Source organism: Medicago truncatula, chromosome 4 (genome assembly GCF_003473485.1).
Source record: "Medicago truncatula cultivar Jemalong A17 chromosome 4, MtrunA17r5.0-ANR, whole genome shotgun sequence".
NCBI classification, from domain to species: domain Eukaryota; kingdom Viridiplantae; phylum Streptophyta; class Magnoliopsida; order Fabales; family Fabaceae; genus Medicago; species Medicago truncatula.
This window is the reverse complement of record NC_053045.1, coordinates 4,732,308-4,753,161: the sequence shown is the minus strand read 5'-3', so window position 1 is coordinate 4,753,161 and position 20,854 is coordinate 4,732,308. Positions and strand designations below refer to the sequence as shown.

Genomic DNA, 20,854 nt, shown 5'->3' with positions numbered 1-20,854 from the left:
TTTACTAAGAAAACACAACTATTTCCTCCGTGAAGTGTGTCGGCGATGAAGAAGTTCCATTCAAGGTTTAGAAGATCTTTGATGTCTTAATCAAAGTAGTTTACTTGTGGAATCATGGAGTAGGATCCGTGAGAATGTTAACACAATGAAGAGAATCCAAATAGCAAATAATAACATGGTAGTTCATTTCTCTTGCCAATGAAAACCTTTATGGGTAGCATGAAGCTCAGCTAGAAGGATGTCAGTGCCACCTGCAATGTAGCCTGAGAAACATTGAAAAAATCGTGATGCAAATTTGAGCTCCAAAATACTCAATTGAAATCGTCAAAAATCATGTCACAGTTTGCATACATCGCAACATGACTTGAAGCTCTGAAAGTCCATTTTGAATCGTCAAAAATCGTGGCACGATTTGAAGGCATTGCAACGTGATCCTACCTAGATAAGTAGTCATGCGTGGATCAATGAAGCAATCGCGACACAATCTATGAGCATCATATCGTGATTTTGACGAGACAAACTTGGAATATAAAGTTAAAACTCAAATTATGAAGAGGTGTTAAAATTTCCAAGGTTCTAAAGTGCAGACAAGTTTCCAAGTGACGAAGAATTGATGTTTCTACACCATTGAAGATCATGATTCATCTTTGATTCATGTATATGTCCTTTAACTCTATTGTTATGAATGTGTTAGTCATGAGTAGCTAATTCTCTTTTGATTAGGTCTTAGACGAATTTATTTTAAGTTGTTTGAATCATATAATTACTGAACACTTTTCTACGCAATAACAAACCTAGTATTATTCAGTTATATTTGTTCTTCATGCTTTTTTTATATTGATGAATATATGAATTGATCTAAAGTCTTAAGTGTTCACTAACATAACTTTTAAACTCGGTCTTATATGATTGTTGAATCAAATAATAGCTTTAGATGTATTGTATTATTTGATTGTGATTGTTGAATCAGAATGCTCAAATGGTTGTATCTGAGGCAGGGCGACCATCCTAAACCTAAAAAAATAAGTACAAAATGTGTGCCCTAACAAAAAAAGATTGTGATTTTTGAAATTAACAATATTAAAATCTTCAATAATTACAAACTTACCTAAGACAAGGTTTTTCACAACTTGTGTTGGAAAAGTGTCAGCAAATTGCTACCCATGTTCTGATAAGTCAAATTCGGGGGATCTTACTAGACTACATGGGTAGGTTCAGATAAATGACAACTTGCGTGAAGGAAATATAAGTAAAAATTGCTTAGCTACGTATAGTCTAACCTAAGATTTTTGTGTCTATTGTTTTAGAGGTCCCTCTAAAAAAGCTGGAGAGTATCTTGTTTGAGGACATTTTTGAAACTTATGCATAAGAATATTCGTTTAATTTTATAGTTTTTTTTTTCCTCCTCGAGCTTTGTCCTATTTTCTGTACCCAAAAAATTAAAACTTGACAAAACCTAGGTGCACTAATGAACTATTGCCTATGTATAGTCGTCATAGCTAAGTAGAAGGTGAGAGATCAACTATTTTGGAAGGATGGAAGACAGACATTCGTGGGGGACCCGTGCCCACATAAGACAGCTGCCCAACAAACCACAGTCATCTTCACACAATGGCCACATCCTCATGGCTCCACCCTCGTTCATATCCACTCCCTTCCTAGCTTTGTATCTTCACACACTACCCGCGCGCCTCGCCATCAACCTGTATAACGCGGGGTTAGGCAACGTTGGTGGTGTTGGAGAAAATCGGCATAGAGAAAATAAAAAGACTCAATCACAACACAAAAATATAACATAGAAACTTCAAAATTAGAAGAGCAAAAACTAAGACAATTGCCTAATGGCGAGTTGATCTATCAAAAACATTAATAGAAAACTTCAAAGACAGTCCATTAATTATAATTCAACGTAATCCAAGAATTCTTACGCAAACAATCAAGTTCTAAGTTTTTTTTTTATGTATCAAAGAAAAAAAGCTCAAAGTTTCTTTTTAACAAAGTAAAGCTCTAACTTTTTTTTTTTTTTTTAAAGCAAAAATAAAGATCTAAGTTCATTGGTCTGTAAAGAGAGAATATGTTAATAGTTGCAGAAAATATAAATAACTCAAGTAGAAAAAGAAAGAGATTTTGTAAATTACCTACAAACCACTAGTCCAACCATGTCACTTTATTTTTACACGGATTAAGTAGGACGAACCAACTTAAATGGTAGAGTTCAAAACCTTAATTTATCCCATCTTAAATGACAGTTAAATAGTTGTGCTAATAGGCTTAACATTTTTCACCCCTATCTCTTCATGTCACTCTCTCACCATTAGGGTACATCTAAGAGTGATAAAACAAAAAAAAAATCACTAGAGAATGTATGTACGTATTCTATGAGCAAAACTATAGAAATTATTTAATCCCTCGAGTTGAGTACGGTTACAATGGGCGATAAAAAAACAAGTGCTTTGCTATTGTTGCATTTATAGGTTTGAATTCAAACTCCAAACCCTTTAAATCAAAATTGACTCAAATCATCTCATTTAAACGCTTTTGGATAAAGTATATATGCTTATTAAATTATGTTATAGAAATCAATAACAATACTCTCTCCATTTCAAAATATAAACGTTTTTAGTTGAATCATTGTTATAAAAGAAGTCCCATTGAGTATATTCGAAAAGTTGTAAATAATTGTTATCATTCTACCCAAACTAAGATTGAAGGCATTTGCATGATGGTTTTTTCTAAATTATCTTTGAAGAACGGTGGGTAATTTACCCACCAACCAATGAAAATGAGCAATTTATTTGTGGGGTCAAGATAATTCATGAATATGTGCTTATGTGGCTAATGTGTATTGGTTGGGGTAAATTACCCATCATTCTTTCATAGATAGTCTAGTTGTCACCTTGAATGATTCACTTCTCAAGAAAGAGTTTGCGTTGATAAACTATCTCAAGTATCATTGATTGACAAATTAAAAATAAAATGTGGATTAAACAGGGAAATTATGTAAATATTTAATTAATGAAGTTTTATTTATTCAATTTAATTAATGAAATCTTATAAATGTGACAAAAGATGTACCGAAATTGGAGTATTACAAAAAACGGATGGAATACTTTTTCTCTAAATGACCTAAAATTAAGGCTTTAGACCTTTAGTAGACTTTCCCTTCACACTCCCACATGACTTTGTACTCCCTTTGAGAGTTTTTTTTTTTTTTTTTTTTGTGTTGCTTTTTATTGAACAAATTAAATAATATTGAGGGGTCATTATCAAGTGCAGTTTGGTTTTATAGAAGAAGTTAGTCCTCTAGAATATTATAAATTAAAGTTTAATTTCGAACAAGAGATATGTTCACATGTTTAACAAATTTTCGATTAAGATTGCATGAATAAAGAGAACATATGGAAAATAAAAAAAATAAAAAATACTCTCTCCGTCGATTATAAGTGAGTCATTAATTTATTTCACAAATATTAAGAAAAAATATATAAGTGAAAGAAAGAGAAAAATAGTTTTGAGTGTTTTGTCAAATATTAATTCATTTTCCATTATCATAAATGCAAGTTCTTGTGAAAAGCAAGTTCTCGTGAACTTAGTTCAATTGATAAGGACAATACATAGTATATGCAAGGTCCATTATTCGAATCATTGGCACCACACACAAAAAAATGCAAAGTATAATGTATTGAAATGGAAATGATGAAAGTAATATTAATTAGAGATATAATTGGAAAAAAAGTCATTAATATTGTATTAAAAGGAAAAATAAATCATTTATTTTGTGACAATTTTGTTTGCAAATGACTCACTTATTATAGAATGGAGGGAGTATATTTTCAATATAAAGGTCAAGCTAGTTAAATCTTTAAGGCACTTTATTATACATGTTATAACTTGACAACATTAAAGTTAGGGGTGGGAAAAAAACAGAAAACCGAACTGAAGTCCTGAACTGAATCGAACCAAACCAAAAAAAAATTGAATTATTATTAATAATTCTGAAACTGAACTGAAACAGTTTGGTTCAGTTCGATTCGAAATAGTTCGGTAACTAAAATTCGATTTTTTTTTATTTTTTTTTATTTTTTTCAATGGTACCAATAATAACAGTTCGGTACAATTTAGTTCGGTTTGGTTCAGTTTAAAATGCAAACAGTTCGATTCATTTCAGTTATTTTAAATCTAGCAAACAATTCAGTTCGGTTCAGTTTTTATCCCGAACTGAACCATTGCATGCTCACCCCTAATTAAAGTCCCTTTTGTTCTCCCTTAAAAAAAATCGTTTTTGTTCTAAATCATGTTTGGAAAACTCATCATATACATTAAGTTAATATACATTGATTCGGTTTACACCAGATCAAATTGGATTCAAGTCCATGCTTCTTCATCATTGAATTAGTCCTACGAAAATCTATAGTAACGAAACTGGCATATTTGATGAGACAAATTAAGTTAAAGATTTTGAGTGTGGATTAGAGCGATACAGACCGGATAAACATAAACTGAAAAAATTAAATAAAAAAGTTCTTCAGAAAGTTTTTATATTCAGACGAAGAATCAAAATTCTTTAGGAAGTTATAATATCCAATTTGAATCTTGTAAATAAAAAATTAGGTAATGAAAGCAATTTCCCTTTTATTATTATAGTCTTGAACGAAAATAAAACTGTAGTCATAAGGTGGAGAAGCATAAATGGTTTCAAGTTTGCATGACTAGTCATGTTCCTTAAAGCAAAATGTCATTTTGGTGTCCACTATCTAAAGTTTCACGAAACCAAAGTAGTTTACTTGTTCCTAAATTAGAGCGTGGATGGTGTTCCTTTACCCGGTTAATATCAATAAAAATTAAAATCCCTAAAAAAATAGTAACTAAAAGTACAGTTGGATCTAGCAAAAGAGATTAGACTTCTACAATATATGACGATCCAAAATATGAATTTGGTTGAGAGATGTAACTACATTTAGTGTATGAACATCTAAAATATGATTTCTTTCGGTTTATGAAACCTATAAAAAAAAATGAAAACCTATAGTTCACTTTCCTATGATTTATAGGTTTGAATTTCTCAATTTTTTTCTTTGCAAAGAGTCTAATGCTAAAACTCACATACATCAAATGTTGAGAAGTGGGGAACTCTTTTTTTTAACAATTATTTATTTCATTCTCACTTTTCAACGTAAAGAATATAAATATTTCTTTATAAATAATCTCATTAAGTAAATTATCTTAATCACAGGTAGGGGTATACTTGAACAATAATATACACCCTTCAGTCACTATTATAAGTAAAATTTTGTATATTAGATTTGTTCATTAAATGATGTATGTGGTCTATAATAAAGACCATATACATCATTAATTGAATGAATCTAAAATGCAAAGTTTTACTTATAATAATGACTGGGGATGTAGTTAATTTTATATGTTATCTTGATTTACTAAAATCCTATTATTATAGAACAAAAATAAAATGATAGAACTAGTAAAAAATATCATTGAGGGAGTAGTTGAGTGTCATGACAATGCACTAAGGTTTATTAACTTAGAAGTCACTACAAGTCTACAACATATACTTTTGTCCCAATCTCACACTACAAATACCCTTATATACTCAATCCCTAGTACCACCATTAATTATACTCCCTACCACATTGATCACACAAAAAATTACAAGAGCTAGAAACACACAATGGAGAATAGAGATGAAGATGTAAGAGTAGGAGCAAACAAGTATAGAGAAAACCAACCAATAGGAACTGCTGCTCAATCTCAAGACAATGATGCTAAAGACTATAAAGAGGCACCTTCAGCGCCTTTATTTGAGCATGGAGAGTTATCATCATGGTCTTTCTATAGGGCAGGGATTGCTGAGTTTGTGGCTACATTTTTGTTTCTTTATATAACGGTTTTAACTGTGATGGGTGTGAATAAATCCAGTAATAAATGCTCCTCAGTTGGTGTTCAGGGAATTGCTTGGGCTTTTGGTGGAATGATTTTTGCTCTTGTTTATTGTACTGCTGGTATCTCAGGTAAAATTCACATACCAATTGTTCAATCAATTAGGTGCAAAAATAATACTGGTACATGCTAAATTTAAATTTCGAACCCACTTGGGTTGGCCTGTCAATATTGACTTGGGACCTGAGAGTCTGATCCTCCTCAAGGTCTCAGGTTCAATTCTTTCCGGTGCCTGTTTGAGTGGACAAATTTAGCTTCTTCAAAAAAAAAAATTTCAAATTATCACCCTCTTCAATTTAGTCATTAAAAAAATAAAAAGTAAGTCCTAAAGTATATTAAATTCTTCATTTTGTTTGTTAAAGATTGGACTGCAAATGTCCGACTTTATCTCATCTTACCAATGTTAAGACTCGGACTTGTCAATCTTGATCTAACAGTCCAAATTGTGTGACTGTGTCAAATGTGTGTTTCCCCGCCTGCAAAAGGTTTGGACTCCTGCCCGAGGCAGCAACTAAAATTAATTCCGAGTAGAGTAATCACGCTTCACTTTTCAAAGTGTTTAATAAAACCTTAGACTTTTGCTAACATATCATGTGTCTATTACCTAATGCAGGTGGTCACATTAACCCAGCAGTGACATTTGGACTTTTCTTGGCACGCAAGCTATCTCTAACAAGGACATTGTTCTACATAATTATGCAATGTTTGGGTGCTATTTGTGGTGCTGCTGTTGTTAAGGGCTTCCAACCACACCAATATGAAAGACTTGGTGGTGGTGCCAACACTCTCAATAAAGGTTACTCCATAGGTGATGGACTTGGAGCAGAGATTGTTGGTACATTTGTTCTTGTTTACACTGTCTTCTCTGCTACTGATGCCAAGAGAAATGCAAGAGACTCCCATGTTCCTGTAAGCCTAAATAAAAATGTTAATTCACTAATATATCATCCTTTTTATTAAATACAATTATCATAAAATTCACAACAATTTAAAAATTAAATTAATTGCTATTCAATGATAGATACCGGTCACCCCATCGGTTTTCGGTCAGATCGGTTCGACCGATGGACCCGGTTTTTAAAACATTGGTTTTTATGAACTCACTGGAGTTGGTCTGGTGGTATTGGCTTATGATCTGAGAGTGTGTTTTTATTTAAGGTGTCAGATTCGATTCTCCCCGATGCCAATTTGGATGGGCTAATTTAACTTAAAAAAAATATACTACACAAAAAATTTACATTTTCATTAAACCAAACTAGAAGTCCAAATCTTACTAATATTTCATTATTATATTATGAGTCTTGCTAACGAGTGCCCTCAGACCATTGATTAAGGATTCTATAAATAAAAATTTTTGTCTTGTAAATGCAAGATATTACTTTTGACCAAGCACAACTTTTTCAAAAAACTTGCATGTTTTGGATGCTTAACCAATACCCTTAGGCCTTGGGGCACTGGTTAGCATTCTCCTTATTCATAACTATTGAAATGATTACCTATTGTATTATGATGATAATTTTATCTGATTATAAGCATTTGATTGACTCAGATTTTGGCACCACTGCCAATTGGATTTGCTGTGTTTTTGGTGCATTTGGCTACAATTCCAATTACAGGGACTGGTATTAACCCAGCTAGAAGTCTAGGTGCTGCTCTTATATACAACAAGGACCAAGCTTGGGATGACCATGTTAGTCTTTTTCATCTTTATTTTTCTTTTACATTTCCATAATCTAATTTTATTTGGAACATTTTATTTGAATTATCAATTTAATCTATAAAATTATAAAATGCGATAATTTGTTCCTAACAATTAACAACTTTTTAGGTAGTAATTCCAAAATTTTAATTTCATCGATTACGTTAGTCCTTTTGATTCAATGAACTTAGTCACATTTTTTTCTCCAAAATGACATGTGATCTAAAATTTGCAATGTTAGAAATCATTTTAAAATATCATTAAATTTACCAATTTATCCTTCTCTCTACCGGTTCAAAGACGCAATGAATTTATTTATTAATTCTTTAGTTCTTATGGAAAATGAATCTTAGTAATGTTTCAGTCGGGTTTGAATTCATATACTTTTGATCAATTCGAAGATTCATTACCTACTTCATTAATGTTTCTTGAGAGCGTTTACTACTTGATTAATTAATGATTTAGTTATCCGTAATGTTGGATCTCGCGAGAAGCATGATCGTGAATTTGTCCCAAACATGTATTTTCAATTTCACTATCATGTTGACATTTCTCTCTCCTCCATGTATCATACAAAAACAAGCATTTTAATTGGTCAATACTTTATTCTTGATGAGTTCGGGACAATTTCTTTCCCTTTAAATAGCACTGTTCGTCATCAAAATTTATTATTAATGATTTAGTCTAGGTCTATTTATCTATGCTGCATGTAGGCTATAATAATTGTGTCTCTTGTTAAGATGGTTAACTTACATTACATTACTATTTTGGTGCAGTGGATTTTCTGGGTAGGGCCTTTCACTGGAGCAGCACTTGCAGCTCTTTACCATCAAATTGTCATCAGAGCCATCCCATTCAAGTCAAAGTGAGGCAACATTGAAGTTGAACCCATATGCCTTATTATAAGTAATAACTATAGTTGAATCCAAGACAGGGTTCCCAATTAGTTAAATATATTAATATGGTTTCGTCCACTATGAATTTTATTTATTTATACATAATTTATGTATTCACAACTTATGTATGTGTGTATGTGAAATCAAACTTATATTGATATGGTGGTATGGTTTATTTTACACTCTATTTATCATCTTTTTTCTTTTGAAAGTTATTTTGTCATCATCACACCGAACAAACTGTGGGTATAAAAAAAATCTACTATAATCCCACAAAAAAAAAAAAAACTACTATAAAAAAATTGTATAGTTTAATTATGCTATTGAAGAATACAAGGGTTAGCATCACATTCTCCTACAATTTTTAATATACTCTTTTCATTATTCAAAATTTACACGAGTTTCACCAAATTATTTAGGCCTCGTGTAAATTTTAGAATATAAAACAGTGTTAGAAAAATATATGTAAAGCATTATGCTGCTATAACTATTCATAAAATTAGGGTATTCATGGATTGACCTAGGAAATCTGGTGATTTAATTTATTTGATTAAGGATATATTTGGTATCCACAACTAATTAGTTTTTCTTCAAAAAGAAAAAAAAAACAAATTAGTTTCTTGCAAATTACTAATATTTATGAATAGCACTTGTTCTGAACCGGTTAAAGATCTGAGCTTAAATCACTTAGGTCCAACAACAAATCAAGCTTAAATGTTGCATTTGGCGAAATTACTCACGACACATCCCTTCTCGTGAAGGGGGTGTACGGAGCAAGGGAGAATCTTTTTCACTCTAAAACCCTCCATTATGAACCTCTACTAACTTGAGCGTCGGAGTGTCTACAGGTACACACCCCCATTCAGTTCAACGCTCATTGAAATTCTCTCACCACCGTGAACCACCACCTTCAACCATTTATGATCAGGTACGATCAACACTCTACTTAGATCAACTACTTATTGATGTAGTTGTATTTTGAATGAATGCATATTAATAAAACACTATGAAAGCTACTTCAATTTGAAGAAAATAAAACACGATTTGAATTATATTTTGGTTCTAATAACCTTCTTTTATTTAAAAGGAAAATGTTTACTAGTGTATATAAGACACATTTTAAGTATTTTAAATGATAAGTTTTTATAAAAAGTTGTATATTCAATACATTGAAAATTATAACAATTATCTTTTCGAAAAAATTATTTCTAAATTTGTTATCCTTAAATAGTACTTCTCCGTCTCAAAATGCAAGTAAAAATTGATCAACAAAAATTAATATATTTGATTCAAAATTTATACCAGATACATTAACTTATATTAACCATTTTTGCTTGCATTTTAAGACATAGGAAGTACTCCGAAAGCATTGAAAACACAATTTCATCAATTTTTATTTTTTATTTTTTAAGGAACAATTTCATCAACTTGATCAATTCGTGTGTGGCCGGTTTGTCGGGACACGTAGCTTTCCTCCTTTGATAATAAGCCATATCAATAGAATATTAACATAAAAGTTAATTAAATTTTTAGTCTCTGTAAATATTCACAGTTTTGTTTTTAGTCCCTACAAAATAAAATTACACTTTTTAGTCTCTATTAAATTTTTCATCAGCATATTTAGTCCTTATAAAATTTTTCATTAACATTTTTAGTTCTTGTAAAAAATTTCCATCAATATTTTTGATCCCTAAAATGCTTAAGAAAAATATCACAGGAACTAAAAAGCGTAATTTTATTTTGTAGAAACTAAAAACAAAATTGTGAATATTTATAAAGACTAAAAACTTAATTAACCATAAATCACAATTGTTTCCCATCAACCCTTAACTTTGTTTGTATATGAAATTTGATAGTACACAAATTGTCATTGTAAAATGTAACGAAATATTATTTTGGCCTATATGGGCATGATGGCCTCCTAATTTCACATCAAGATGTGAAAGAACATATATTAGAACTAATCAAACCGATTAAATTGGTGAACTCAATAAGTGTAGGGTAATGATGTTTTTCCATATATAGTCAATGAATTGGTATAGTCTTTTACTCTAAAAATGCCGTAATTACAGATACAACCATTAATGTTGTGGAATGTGATGTTTAAGCTACAAACCTAAATTCTATGCTTTAATGAGGGATAGCAGATGAAATTATAGTTTGGACTTTGGGTAAGCAAAAAAGAATACTTTTTTTGACAAAATATATATATATATATATATATATATATACTTATTAAAGATGATATCGTTAAGTGTAATTAATTTTTTAACTTATTTTATGTAAAAAAAAAGTTTAATTGCGCATTTGACCCACTAAGTTTTACAATTATACGATTTGAACTTCATGTTTTAAATGAACGATTTTGATCCATTAACTTTACCTTTTTTATACTCATCTATTCTCCATGCACATTTTGAAACTTGCAGGTAAAAAATGCAATCAAACAAAAAGGAAAATACACTTATTTATCTACCCATAATTTTAATAGCATCTGCTCTAAACATTAATGAATTATGTTCAGAGTATTTTTGAAATAATAATATTAAATGTGAATAGATTAATTCGTTGAAATTTTTGCTTATAATTGAGAGTAACAAATATAGACAAATTTGTTTTTTACTTATATCGAATCTAGAGTAGTATATATAATTGGGTCCAACTAAAACATATTTCTAATTCTACTATAAATAAGTAGAATTTGAATTTTTTGGTTTGTTCCATTTGAATCCATAGAAAACTATCAAGGACAAGTTTATTGTAGTGTATTCTACTAACCAAACCTAAAATTAAGACCCTTGTGAGATGAACCATCGATAGCTTGATTTACAAGTTTTGAACTAAGAATTATGAATATACGTTGAAATTATAGCTCATAAATATATATTTTTACTTCTACACGTAGTGGGTTGAGAGATTTTTTGGATGTATAAAATCACTTAATTAGATTTTGCATATTCACCATTTGGTGATCTGCTGTTGAATTATATAGATTTTACTATCTAGGTGTCGACGAAGATTGCAAGACTAAGAAAATCCCAACTTTTACACTTTGATATTCATACTTCTATAACGTGTTGTTACTAACACAATTCTACTACAATTTTACATATATGTAAACTTTTTTGCTGCTTTGGCCAGGATATCATAATTTTTTTATTTTTTATTATTATGAAATGGAAAAACATGTGAATAAGCTCAAAGATCAAACACAAGACAAGCAGGAAAAGAATACAATCCCTAAAAAAAATAAAAATACAAAGTTTCCAGAACAAGGACAACACCGATACCAAGGATAAATGAACTGACTTAAATAAAAAAATACTTTACCCTATTCCTATTGAAGATGCCATTGATAATAAAAAATAAAAAAATACTTTTTCCATTTCATAATAAAATAAAAACATTATATAATTAAAAAATAAAAAATACTTTTTCCATTTCATAATAAAATAAAAAATATGCATGACTTAATGTGTTACCGATTTGGATGCATGTCTTTCAACTATCGACGAAATTCAGTGAATCTCTTATCAGTCTAGCCATTCATCACCGTCAGATTGTACAATCTTAACTTTACCACCCCAATTATTCTTTAAACGTATCCTTAGAATCTACACATAGAAATGTAAACTCTAAGAAGATAGAGTTTCCTTAAAGAGACCAGAGAATTAGCAATTGGTGTTATTCAGAACCTAGACACTTTGCTCTTTGTAAGAATTACATTTACCTTCTATGTTGTGTGAGCGATTCGAGTCTTCGTTCACACATGATCATCCTGTTCACCTTCACATCAGAAACTTGAGTCATCGCTCACAAAGTTTTTGTTTCCTGTTCACAAGCGCAAGCAAAGATTCCTCTCACGCATGATTAACATATTTTCTATAATTATGAGAAATTGTACTATCGTGCATGCAAGACCTAATTTTAAACGCACAAAACATCAAAATTTCATTTCTCTTTCTAGTTGAGTCAAATACATTCATCGCTCATTTTCTTGCAATCATCAACCAGAATCTCTCCATCTCTCAAACCCTAGTTTTCCTTCATCAACTTCACACTTAAGAAAACCAAGAACCCTCAATTATAACTTTTTCAATATTTGATTATGAGTCCATTAGTAGCTCAAACACACATTTCATCCACTTATCTAGTTAACTTTTAATATTTCATAATATCAACTTAATTTAAATAAATTCAATTCCTACAACACTCATTCGAAGGGTGAACTCAAGGGAGATTGAACAGCAACTCCTCGTCTAGGGCCAATTTTCTTTGCTTTTCTTTTTTATTTTTTTCTTTCTTTTTTCCTTGATTCTCGAGGGTTTTGGTTTGGTCCCCCCTCTTGTATATATATTTTCTCTTTTTTAAATAATATATTATGAGTAGACGGCATATGATAGGGGTATCTGTCATTCTGATTCACCTTGATGCCTCACTTATCTCTTAGCCTATAAAAAAAAAGATACTATAACTTAATTTTGAAAATGTCAGCAGTACATTCCTTTTTAAATATATATTTTTCACTACACCGGTTAAAAATAGGGGTCTTTAAATCCTTTTTTTTTTTTGCACTGGTGTGTTAGTAAGAAAAATACTTGAAGGGCTATCTCTCTCTCTCTATTACAATTTTTGTTTGTTTGTCCAAATTGTATCCAAAATCCTTGTGAGGACACAAGAGTTTCTCGTTAGCAAATATACTCTTTTTATTGTGTTGACGATTAAATCTTTCATGGACGCATACCCAAATCAATATTAGATGGCACACTCATATAAAATTAACAAATTTAAAGAAGAATAAAACTAAAGATATTAATTGACGTGACTAAAATATTTTTATTTAATTTTGTCGATTTCATGTAAGTGTATCCAAATAATATTGATTTGGATACATGCCCACCAAAGACTTTTTCTTTATTGATTTACCCCTTGTCCCTGTTAAAATGAACCAATACCTAACATTTCTTATGGGCTAGTATCCGTGATTTCAAGATTGTTACTCTTGTTGTGAAAAAAGAGAAACATCATAAGAAATAAGTATTGAATTGCCAAGGTACGTACATCAACACGTTGTTTAAAACACACTATCTTACACTAATAAAGTTATCTATAAATTTTCTCCATACATATAGACTAATAAAGTTATATAGAATTAATCAAGCAGATAGCCAAATTAATGAAAAATACACACACTATGATCCTTGATTTTATTAGGCAGCAAAGGCCGGCATCAATAAACTAAAAAGTAGGCTCTAATTGAATGAAACACAACTATTGGTATCGACCTTCAACCACTTCTAAGACCCTTTCTTCTCACAACAACTTCCCTATCACACACGCCAAAAATAACACACACTACTTTTTTACTCTTTTATTACCTCTTTTTTCTTTAATCCTCTTCCTTGTTAATTCTCCTAAAAAAGTCTTCTCTCTTTTTCTTTTTTTGTCTATAAGAAACATCATATCTTTAGGTAACCACATGTTATTATACTTTTTAAATAGAAAATCACTATAAAAACTAATTAGGAAAAAAAATTGACATAAATAATATGAAATCAATTTAGGGACGACCTTAGTGGAGTAGTAGTATTAGTTGGGACATTAAAAGTATATTACATAGATAGGAGGTCCAAAGTTTGATTTTAGATATAAATAAATTTCCCTTTTCTTCCTAAAAAGAAAAAAAAATTAATATTTCACCTTTTCTAGCAATTTAATCACTAACTTGTTTGTCTATAAAAAACTAAGTTTAGTGACATGAATAAGGAAAAACTAAATTTAGTGACATGAATTAAGGGAAAGTTTAATTTTATTTTCCACTAATTTTAGTTACTATAATTTTATATTTTAGTGGTGAAAAATGGTTATAAAAAAAAGGTAGCAAGTGGAGAGTACTAACATTTTGTTTTGTGTTTTATCCACCGTTAAGACCCCTTGCATGATTTAATTGACTCACATTTATGTAGAATACGAGTTGCATCTTGCTTTATCAAATATTTATTGCCACTAAAAATTATATATTATATTGAGTTGTATATTTCTTTCTCAAAGTTGGCACCACATATTATTTTATTACATTGAATTATAAATTTTCTTTCTCAAAATTGTTCACCAACATTACCATACCCTTCTTTCGTCCTTTAAAAACCCCTACACCCTCTCTCTCTCTCTCATCATAACATCTTTGAGCCAACTATAATCTCTATAGCTAGCTCAACCAAATTCCATATTCCCCTCACAAAACATCTTAGCAAACTCATATTTTTCTTCCTTCAAAAAAATTTCCTCCCTTTGTCATGGGAGCCTTTCCACTTTTCCCACCAATTTCCAAATGTAGCACAAAAGATAGATCAAACCAAACCGTGGCATCCGACTTAGACGGCACCCTTCTCATGTCGCGAAGTGCATTTCCATACTACATGCTCGTCGCACTCGAAGCTGGAAGCATTCTAAGAGCTTTAATTCTCTTATCCTTAGTCCCTTTCGTATATTTCACGTACCTATTCGTCTCGGAAACCTTGGCAATCAAAACATTAATCTTTGTGACATTCGCGGGGCTAAGGATAAAAGACGTGGAGATTGTTTCTCGGTCAGTGTTGCCTAGGTTCTATGCCGAGGACGTGCATCCAGAGACATGGAGAGTGTTCAATTCGTTCGGGAAACGATACATTGTCACGGCTAGTCCAAGGTTGATGGTTGAGCCATTTGTTAAGACATTTTTGGGAGTTGATAAGGTGCTAGGGACTGAATTGATGGTTACAAAAACAGGAAGGGCAAGTGGGTTTGTTAAGGAACCAGGAGTTCTTGTTGGTGAACACAAGAAAGAGGCAGTTATGAAAGAATTTGGAAGTGACAATTTGCCTGATTTGGGACTGGGAGACAGTGTAACTGACTCTGACTTCATGTCTATTTGCAAGGTTAGTAATTTGTTATATTTTTATATATATATATACACATATATTTAGTGTGTTACTTTTTTATATGACCAAATCATATAATGTGTTAATTTTCACAAATCGTAGCTAGATCCTATTGTTACACATGGAATATGAAAATTAAGTATTCGATGAATGTTTTATTAATCAATGGTCAAAATTAATTAGTTTTATATTTCATCTTATACAAAAAAACATATAGAATCAGCTCATGAGTTGGACAATATAATAGACTATAATTTAGAATGGATGGATGAAGAAGTTAGATGATATTTAATCAAAACAATTTTGACAATTCATTCTTTAAAAAAAATATATATTGGCCATTGATGTACATTTGTGTAGTCATTTAATTCGCTCACCTAATATATCAGTATCTATCTGCATATTTATTTATCATGTTTCTGTGGCCATTCATGTATATTTTTGTTATTTTCTTTTACATGAAGATAAGTAAACGTTTTGAATGGTTATCGTGATTTGTTCTAGTTTGGCACAATAACTAAGCTCTCTTTGAGAGTCTCGAGGGGGAAAGGGAGGGGAGAACTTTGGGGAATGAAAGTGAAAGAAAAATAGAATTTTTTTTTTAAGAAATTTAAAGAATATTATAACAATATCAATTGAATATTGAGAATTTATTCAAACTCTCGAAAACTATCATCGAAAATAATTTTTGAGTTGTCATACATTAAGGGGATTTTGTATCTTAGAGGAAAAGAAATCCCCCAAAACCATATGCTCTCGAAATCATCTATTCTTTCCATTTTATCCTTTATTTTTTATTTTAAAGCTCTCTCCCCTCTTAAACTGACCCTAAGTGTTCTTACTCAAGTCAGCTCGCCATATATATATATATATATTTCATCTGTCCCTATATGTAAGCACCTTTTTATTAGAGGCAAAGAGTGCTTACATATAGGGACGGAGAGAGTATATATATGTTTGTGTGTGTGTGTTTTTTTTCAAACTAACCTGGGAAATGTATGATATTTGTTTTAGATCAATGAAATTTATATTTTTTCACATAAAACTTGTGAAATATTATTTTTATTAAACGATTTGGGATTTTGACAAGTTTTTCTATATGTCAGTTAGGGATTTAAAGGGATACATTTTTTTTTTTCTATTTTGATTTCTCAATTTTACTTAAACGAATGTTCAATTCAACTTCTGAATTAAAGATTAACGGTTAAAAATTAAGAGATCAAAACTGTACAACATCAATACGTGGGTGTGAACCCTATATATATGTGTATCTCTGCGCATGCGCATGCATGTGAGTTGTTTTTATCAAAGTCTTTTTCAAATTTCTGTTTTAGATGGGAAGATAGCATTTTGGTATGAGCTGTTTTCTATGCACAACAGATCCTATCACGTACAATTCTAACATGATGATTATTAAATTATATCGGCCCCTAATTTTGTGATGTTGGGTGAAAGCATTAATGAACATAACATGTTGTTAATATTGCACCTCCTCTTTCCTTAAATCTATGTCTGTTTTTATGTATAATTTTTCCGGTGGCCTAACAAAACTGCTCCCCTGATCTGTTCCATCTGTCTTTTTCTATCTTTACTAGCCTCTCAACCTTTGAATTGGTCCCCCAATTTAAATCATGGTCCATTTTTTTTTGTTCTCTAAAGTTATGATCCTAACTTTATTGATGTTTTATAAACCACCTATAAAGCAGTGACACATACTAAACACGACATTGAGATAAACACGTCGACACTAATAAAATTTTGAAAAATTTACATTATTCAATGTGATCACAAATGTCGGTGATATCTTATCGTTGTTTGACACAACACGTATTGGATATCAGAACACGCTTTCAATCAAGAGTGTCATGTCCGTGCAACTGAGTAAAATCAGTTCTTGGGTTAGACCCATTTTAACATCTTTATATCCAATCACATCTCAATATTGTGACATAAAATAGATTGATATGTACATCTTTTTTACATTGACAACACATACAAATGAAATTCACTTTAGATTGATTGTTTCTGACACTTTCCATAAATTTCTCATGGCCAACCTATATTATTTAGTACTCTTTCCAAGCCGTACAGCTTGTACCACATAAAAAATTTATGAAAATTATAATTCAAATCCATAAGAAAGCACAATCCTTGTGATATTCAGTATAATAAACTTTAATAAAAAATTTATTTGTCCTTGTTTTTTTTTCAACATATCACAGATTCAGGGACTTTTTGTTGAGTTATGTTTGTAGAGACACATGTAGCATGATTTCTTTTAAGTATAAAATTAAATTAAATTACATTTATGGTGATTTTATAAAACACAATATTAACATTTTTTAAAACACAATATTACCATATGACAGTATGATAAAATGTGATTGAATGTTTGTGTCAATTAAATTTAAACTAAACTCATAAAGTTATCATAATATTATTATCCTAACTATGTATTTTTATTTTGACAAAATCCTAGTCTATGAACTGATAACTTCCACATGGAGGAAACCACCGATATAACTTCATGGCCCACAAAACAGTTAAGGTTTTCTGGGTGCTAAACAAATTTTGTTTCTGTGACAGATAAGCAAAATTCAATAAAAAAGACACTAATCAATGCCAACTTTTCATGTGTTTAATTAAGTCTTAAGCACAGATTTATATATGAGTAAAAAAAAGCATATTTAGATTGACTTATTTGTTTTATTTCTACTAGTATAAATAATTTTGAAAGTATTTTAGTTCAACTTATAGAAACAACTTATGACATATCCATAAGTTGTATTCAACTTATTTTCAGAAGCTTTTCAAGATAGCTTATGAAAACATCATACCGTATATAAAGTAATTTACCTTTATTTTATCTTTTGTTATAAAAATAGTTTATGCATAAGCACTTATATAATAATTGCTTATGCTATAAGCAGTTAATTAAATAATCTAATTATATTTCTCTCCTTACAGGAAGGATACATGGTACCAAGAACCAAATGTGACCCATTACCAAGAAACAAGCTTCTAAGCCCAATTATTTTTCATGAGGGTAGATTAGTCCAAAAACCAACCCCTCTATTTGCACTCTTAACCTTCTTATGGATGCCAATTGGAATCATACTTTCAATCTTAAGGGTGTATCTCAACATCCCTTTACCTGAAAAAATTGCTTGGTACAATTATAAATTACTTGGAATAAGAGTAATTAGAAAAGGTACACCTCCACCACCACCCAAAAAAGGTCAAAGTGGTGTTCTATTTGTTTGCAACCATAGAACAGTTTTAGATCCAGTTGTTACAGGAGTTGCATTAGGAAGAAAAATAAGTTGTGTAACTTATAGTATAAGTAAATTCACCGAAATAATTTCGCCTATAAAAGCCGTTGCGCTTTCAAGGGAAAGAGATAGAGATGCGGCAAATATAAAGAAATTGCTTGAAGAAGGTGACTTAGTGATTTGTCCGGAAGGAACGACTTGTAGGGAGCCATTTCTATTGAGGTTTAGTGCTCTTTTTGCCGAGTTAACCGATAGGATTGTCCCTGTCGCGATTAATACTAAGCAAAGTTTGTTTTATGGAACATCGGCTCGCGGACACAAATTGTTGGATCCTTATTTTGTGTTCATGAATCCTATGCCAACTTATGAGATCACTTTCTTGAATCAGTTGCCTTTGGAATTGACTTGCAGTGGAGGGAAATCTTCAATTGAAGTTGCAAATTATATTCAAAGGGTTCTTGGAGGGACTCTTGGATTTGAATGTACCAATTTAACAAGGAAGGATAAGTATGCTATTCTTGCAGGAACAGATGGAATTGTTAGATCTACAAAGAAAGATTAAAATTGAAGGGAACAAATGAATCAATTTCGATTTTCTATTCACTACTAGAAAAAGTTGAATTATTCACCAAATTAAATTACAGATGAAAAATTTAAAATTTGTCTTTAATTTTGTCGCTAAATGTCAAAACGGCAAATTTAAAGACTGGTTTTATCTTTTTCGTCTGAAATTTCCGTCGATAATTCATTTTTTTTAATAGTGATTGATTGCCATGATGTTTAATTTCAAAGTTTTTATAGTTATCAGAATAATATAAAAAATTATTGTGTTTATGTTCCTAAAAATAACATCTTATGTACATTATTATTCTGATAAATACAAGTAGTTGATTTATGTTGTTGAGGGTTATAAAACCTATAGTACATCTTTCTGATGTAAAGGTTATACTATATACATACATATATGATTTTTCAATGAAGTGTATTACAGTTATGGCATATATAGTACTGATTGAGATGTAACAATGTGGCATATGGGATTCTTAGGCACAAGTAGTAGTTAATTATACATTGTTTTTTTGCCATTAATTTGCAGATAAGTTTGGCTAGAAGCCTGACAGTTGTTGTCTTACTCCAAATAATAATAACTTGCAATAATGAAATGTACATATGACTAGTTAGCATGACCTGTATATTACAGCTAGGCAATAATGCAACTAATTTGCTTGAAAATGAGATAAAATAAATTGTATGAAAAACATAAGAATTGGATCAGAGAAACACAGTTAGCTTAGATTCATAGTGATGTTTTTATATGAATATGGATCTGTCAATGTGGTTGATATATTGGAGTCTTTGGATTAAAATTGGATGGTTCATACACCCATTTTGTGATTTTGAATCGATTTAGTGATGTTGGAAAGTCTGGGGAGCGACAATATACTAAACGTCTAGGACAATTAAGAGACTCAGACATCACATTTTCACCCAAAACCTTAAGACATTAGACGTGTGTCCCCTCTCTTATATATACAACATTTCTTCAAGGCACATCACTTATACTTGTACCGTCGTCCCATCTCTTATATATCCAACATTTCCTCAAATGTGAGGAACCCACATCACTTATACTTGTACCGTCGTTGCCGCTTTCTTCGCTACAAAAAGGGCTTTTGCTGCACTCAACAGACCAACATCCCGGACCACTAAGTTGACACCACATCTCCACCCAAAACCTTAAGACGTTATATATTCAACAATTCCTCAATTGTTAGTCGATGTGGGACATAATCATTCACACATAATTTCTAATACGCGAGTGATCCAATCTTCATCTCAATATTTTAATTTGAATAAAAAAATCCAACAATTCTAAATTGCTAACTGCATTCACTGTATGATTTCTCAACTGCAAAATGTTTGACTCTGACTTTTTATGTAATTAACTGATACAAAGGAACTCACGCGGAAAGAATTATATAACTTTTTTGCAAAAAAAATAAATAAATTTTGACCGAACTTTTTGTATATTTAAGGTATTTTGGTGAGCAGCTGAGAGTTAGAGACATACTCGCAATAATGAGTACCAGGGACATACCTCATCATCAATAT

At 30.9% G+C, this 20,854-nt stretch overlaps 2 protein-coding genes across 2 annotated transcripts; both read left to right on the top strand.

Annotated features, from left to right (window-relative positions):
- Positions 1–5,605: 5,605 nt before the first annotated feature.
- On the top strand, positions 5,606–8,737 carry LOC25494394 (probable aquaporin PIP1-4). The gene is made up of 4 exons (XM_013599705.3): positions 5,606–6,026; positions 6,569–6,864; positions 7,505–7,645; positions 8,431–8,737. The coding sequence occupies exons 1-4, from the start codon at positions 5,687–5,689 to the stop codon at positions 8,521–8,523; spliced, it is 870 nt and encodes a 289-aa protein (XP_013455159.1). The 5' UTR covers positions 5,606–5,686; the 3' UTR covers positions 8,524–8,737.
- A 5,932-nt stretch (positions 8,738–14,669) lies between these two features.
- Positions 14,670–19,792, top strand: LOC25494393 (glycerol-3-phosphate 2-O-acyltransferase 6). The gene is made up of 2 exons (XM_013599704.3): positions 14,670–15,467; positions 18,438–19,792. The coding sequence occupies exons 1-2, from the start codon at positions 14,847–14,849 to the stop codon at positions 19,302–19,304; spliced, it is 1,488 nt and encodes a 495-aa protein (XP_013455158.1). The 5' UTR covers positions 14,670–14,846; the 3' UTR covers positions 19,305–19,792.
- Positions 19,793–20,854: the final 1,062 nt, after the last annotated feature.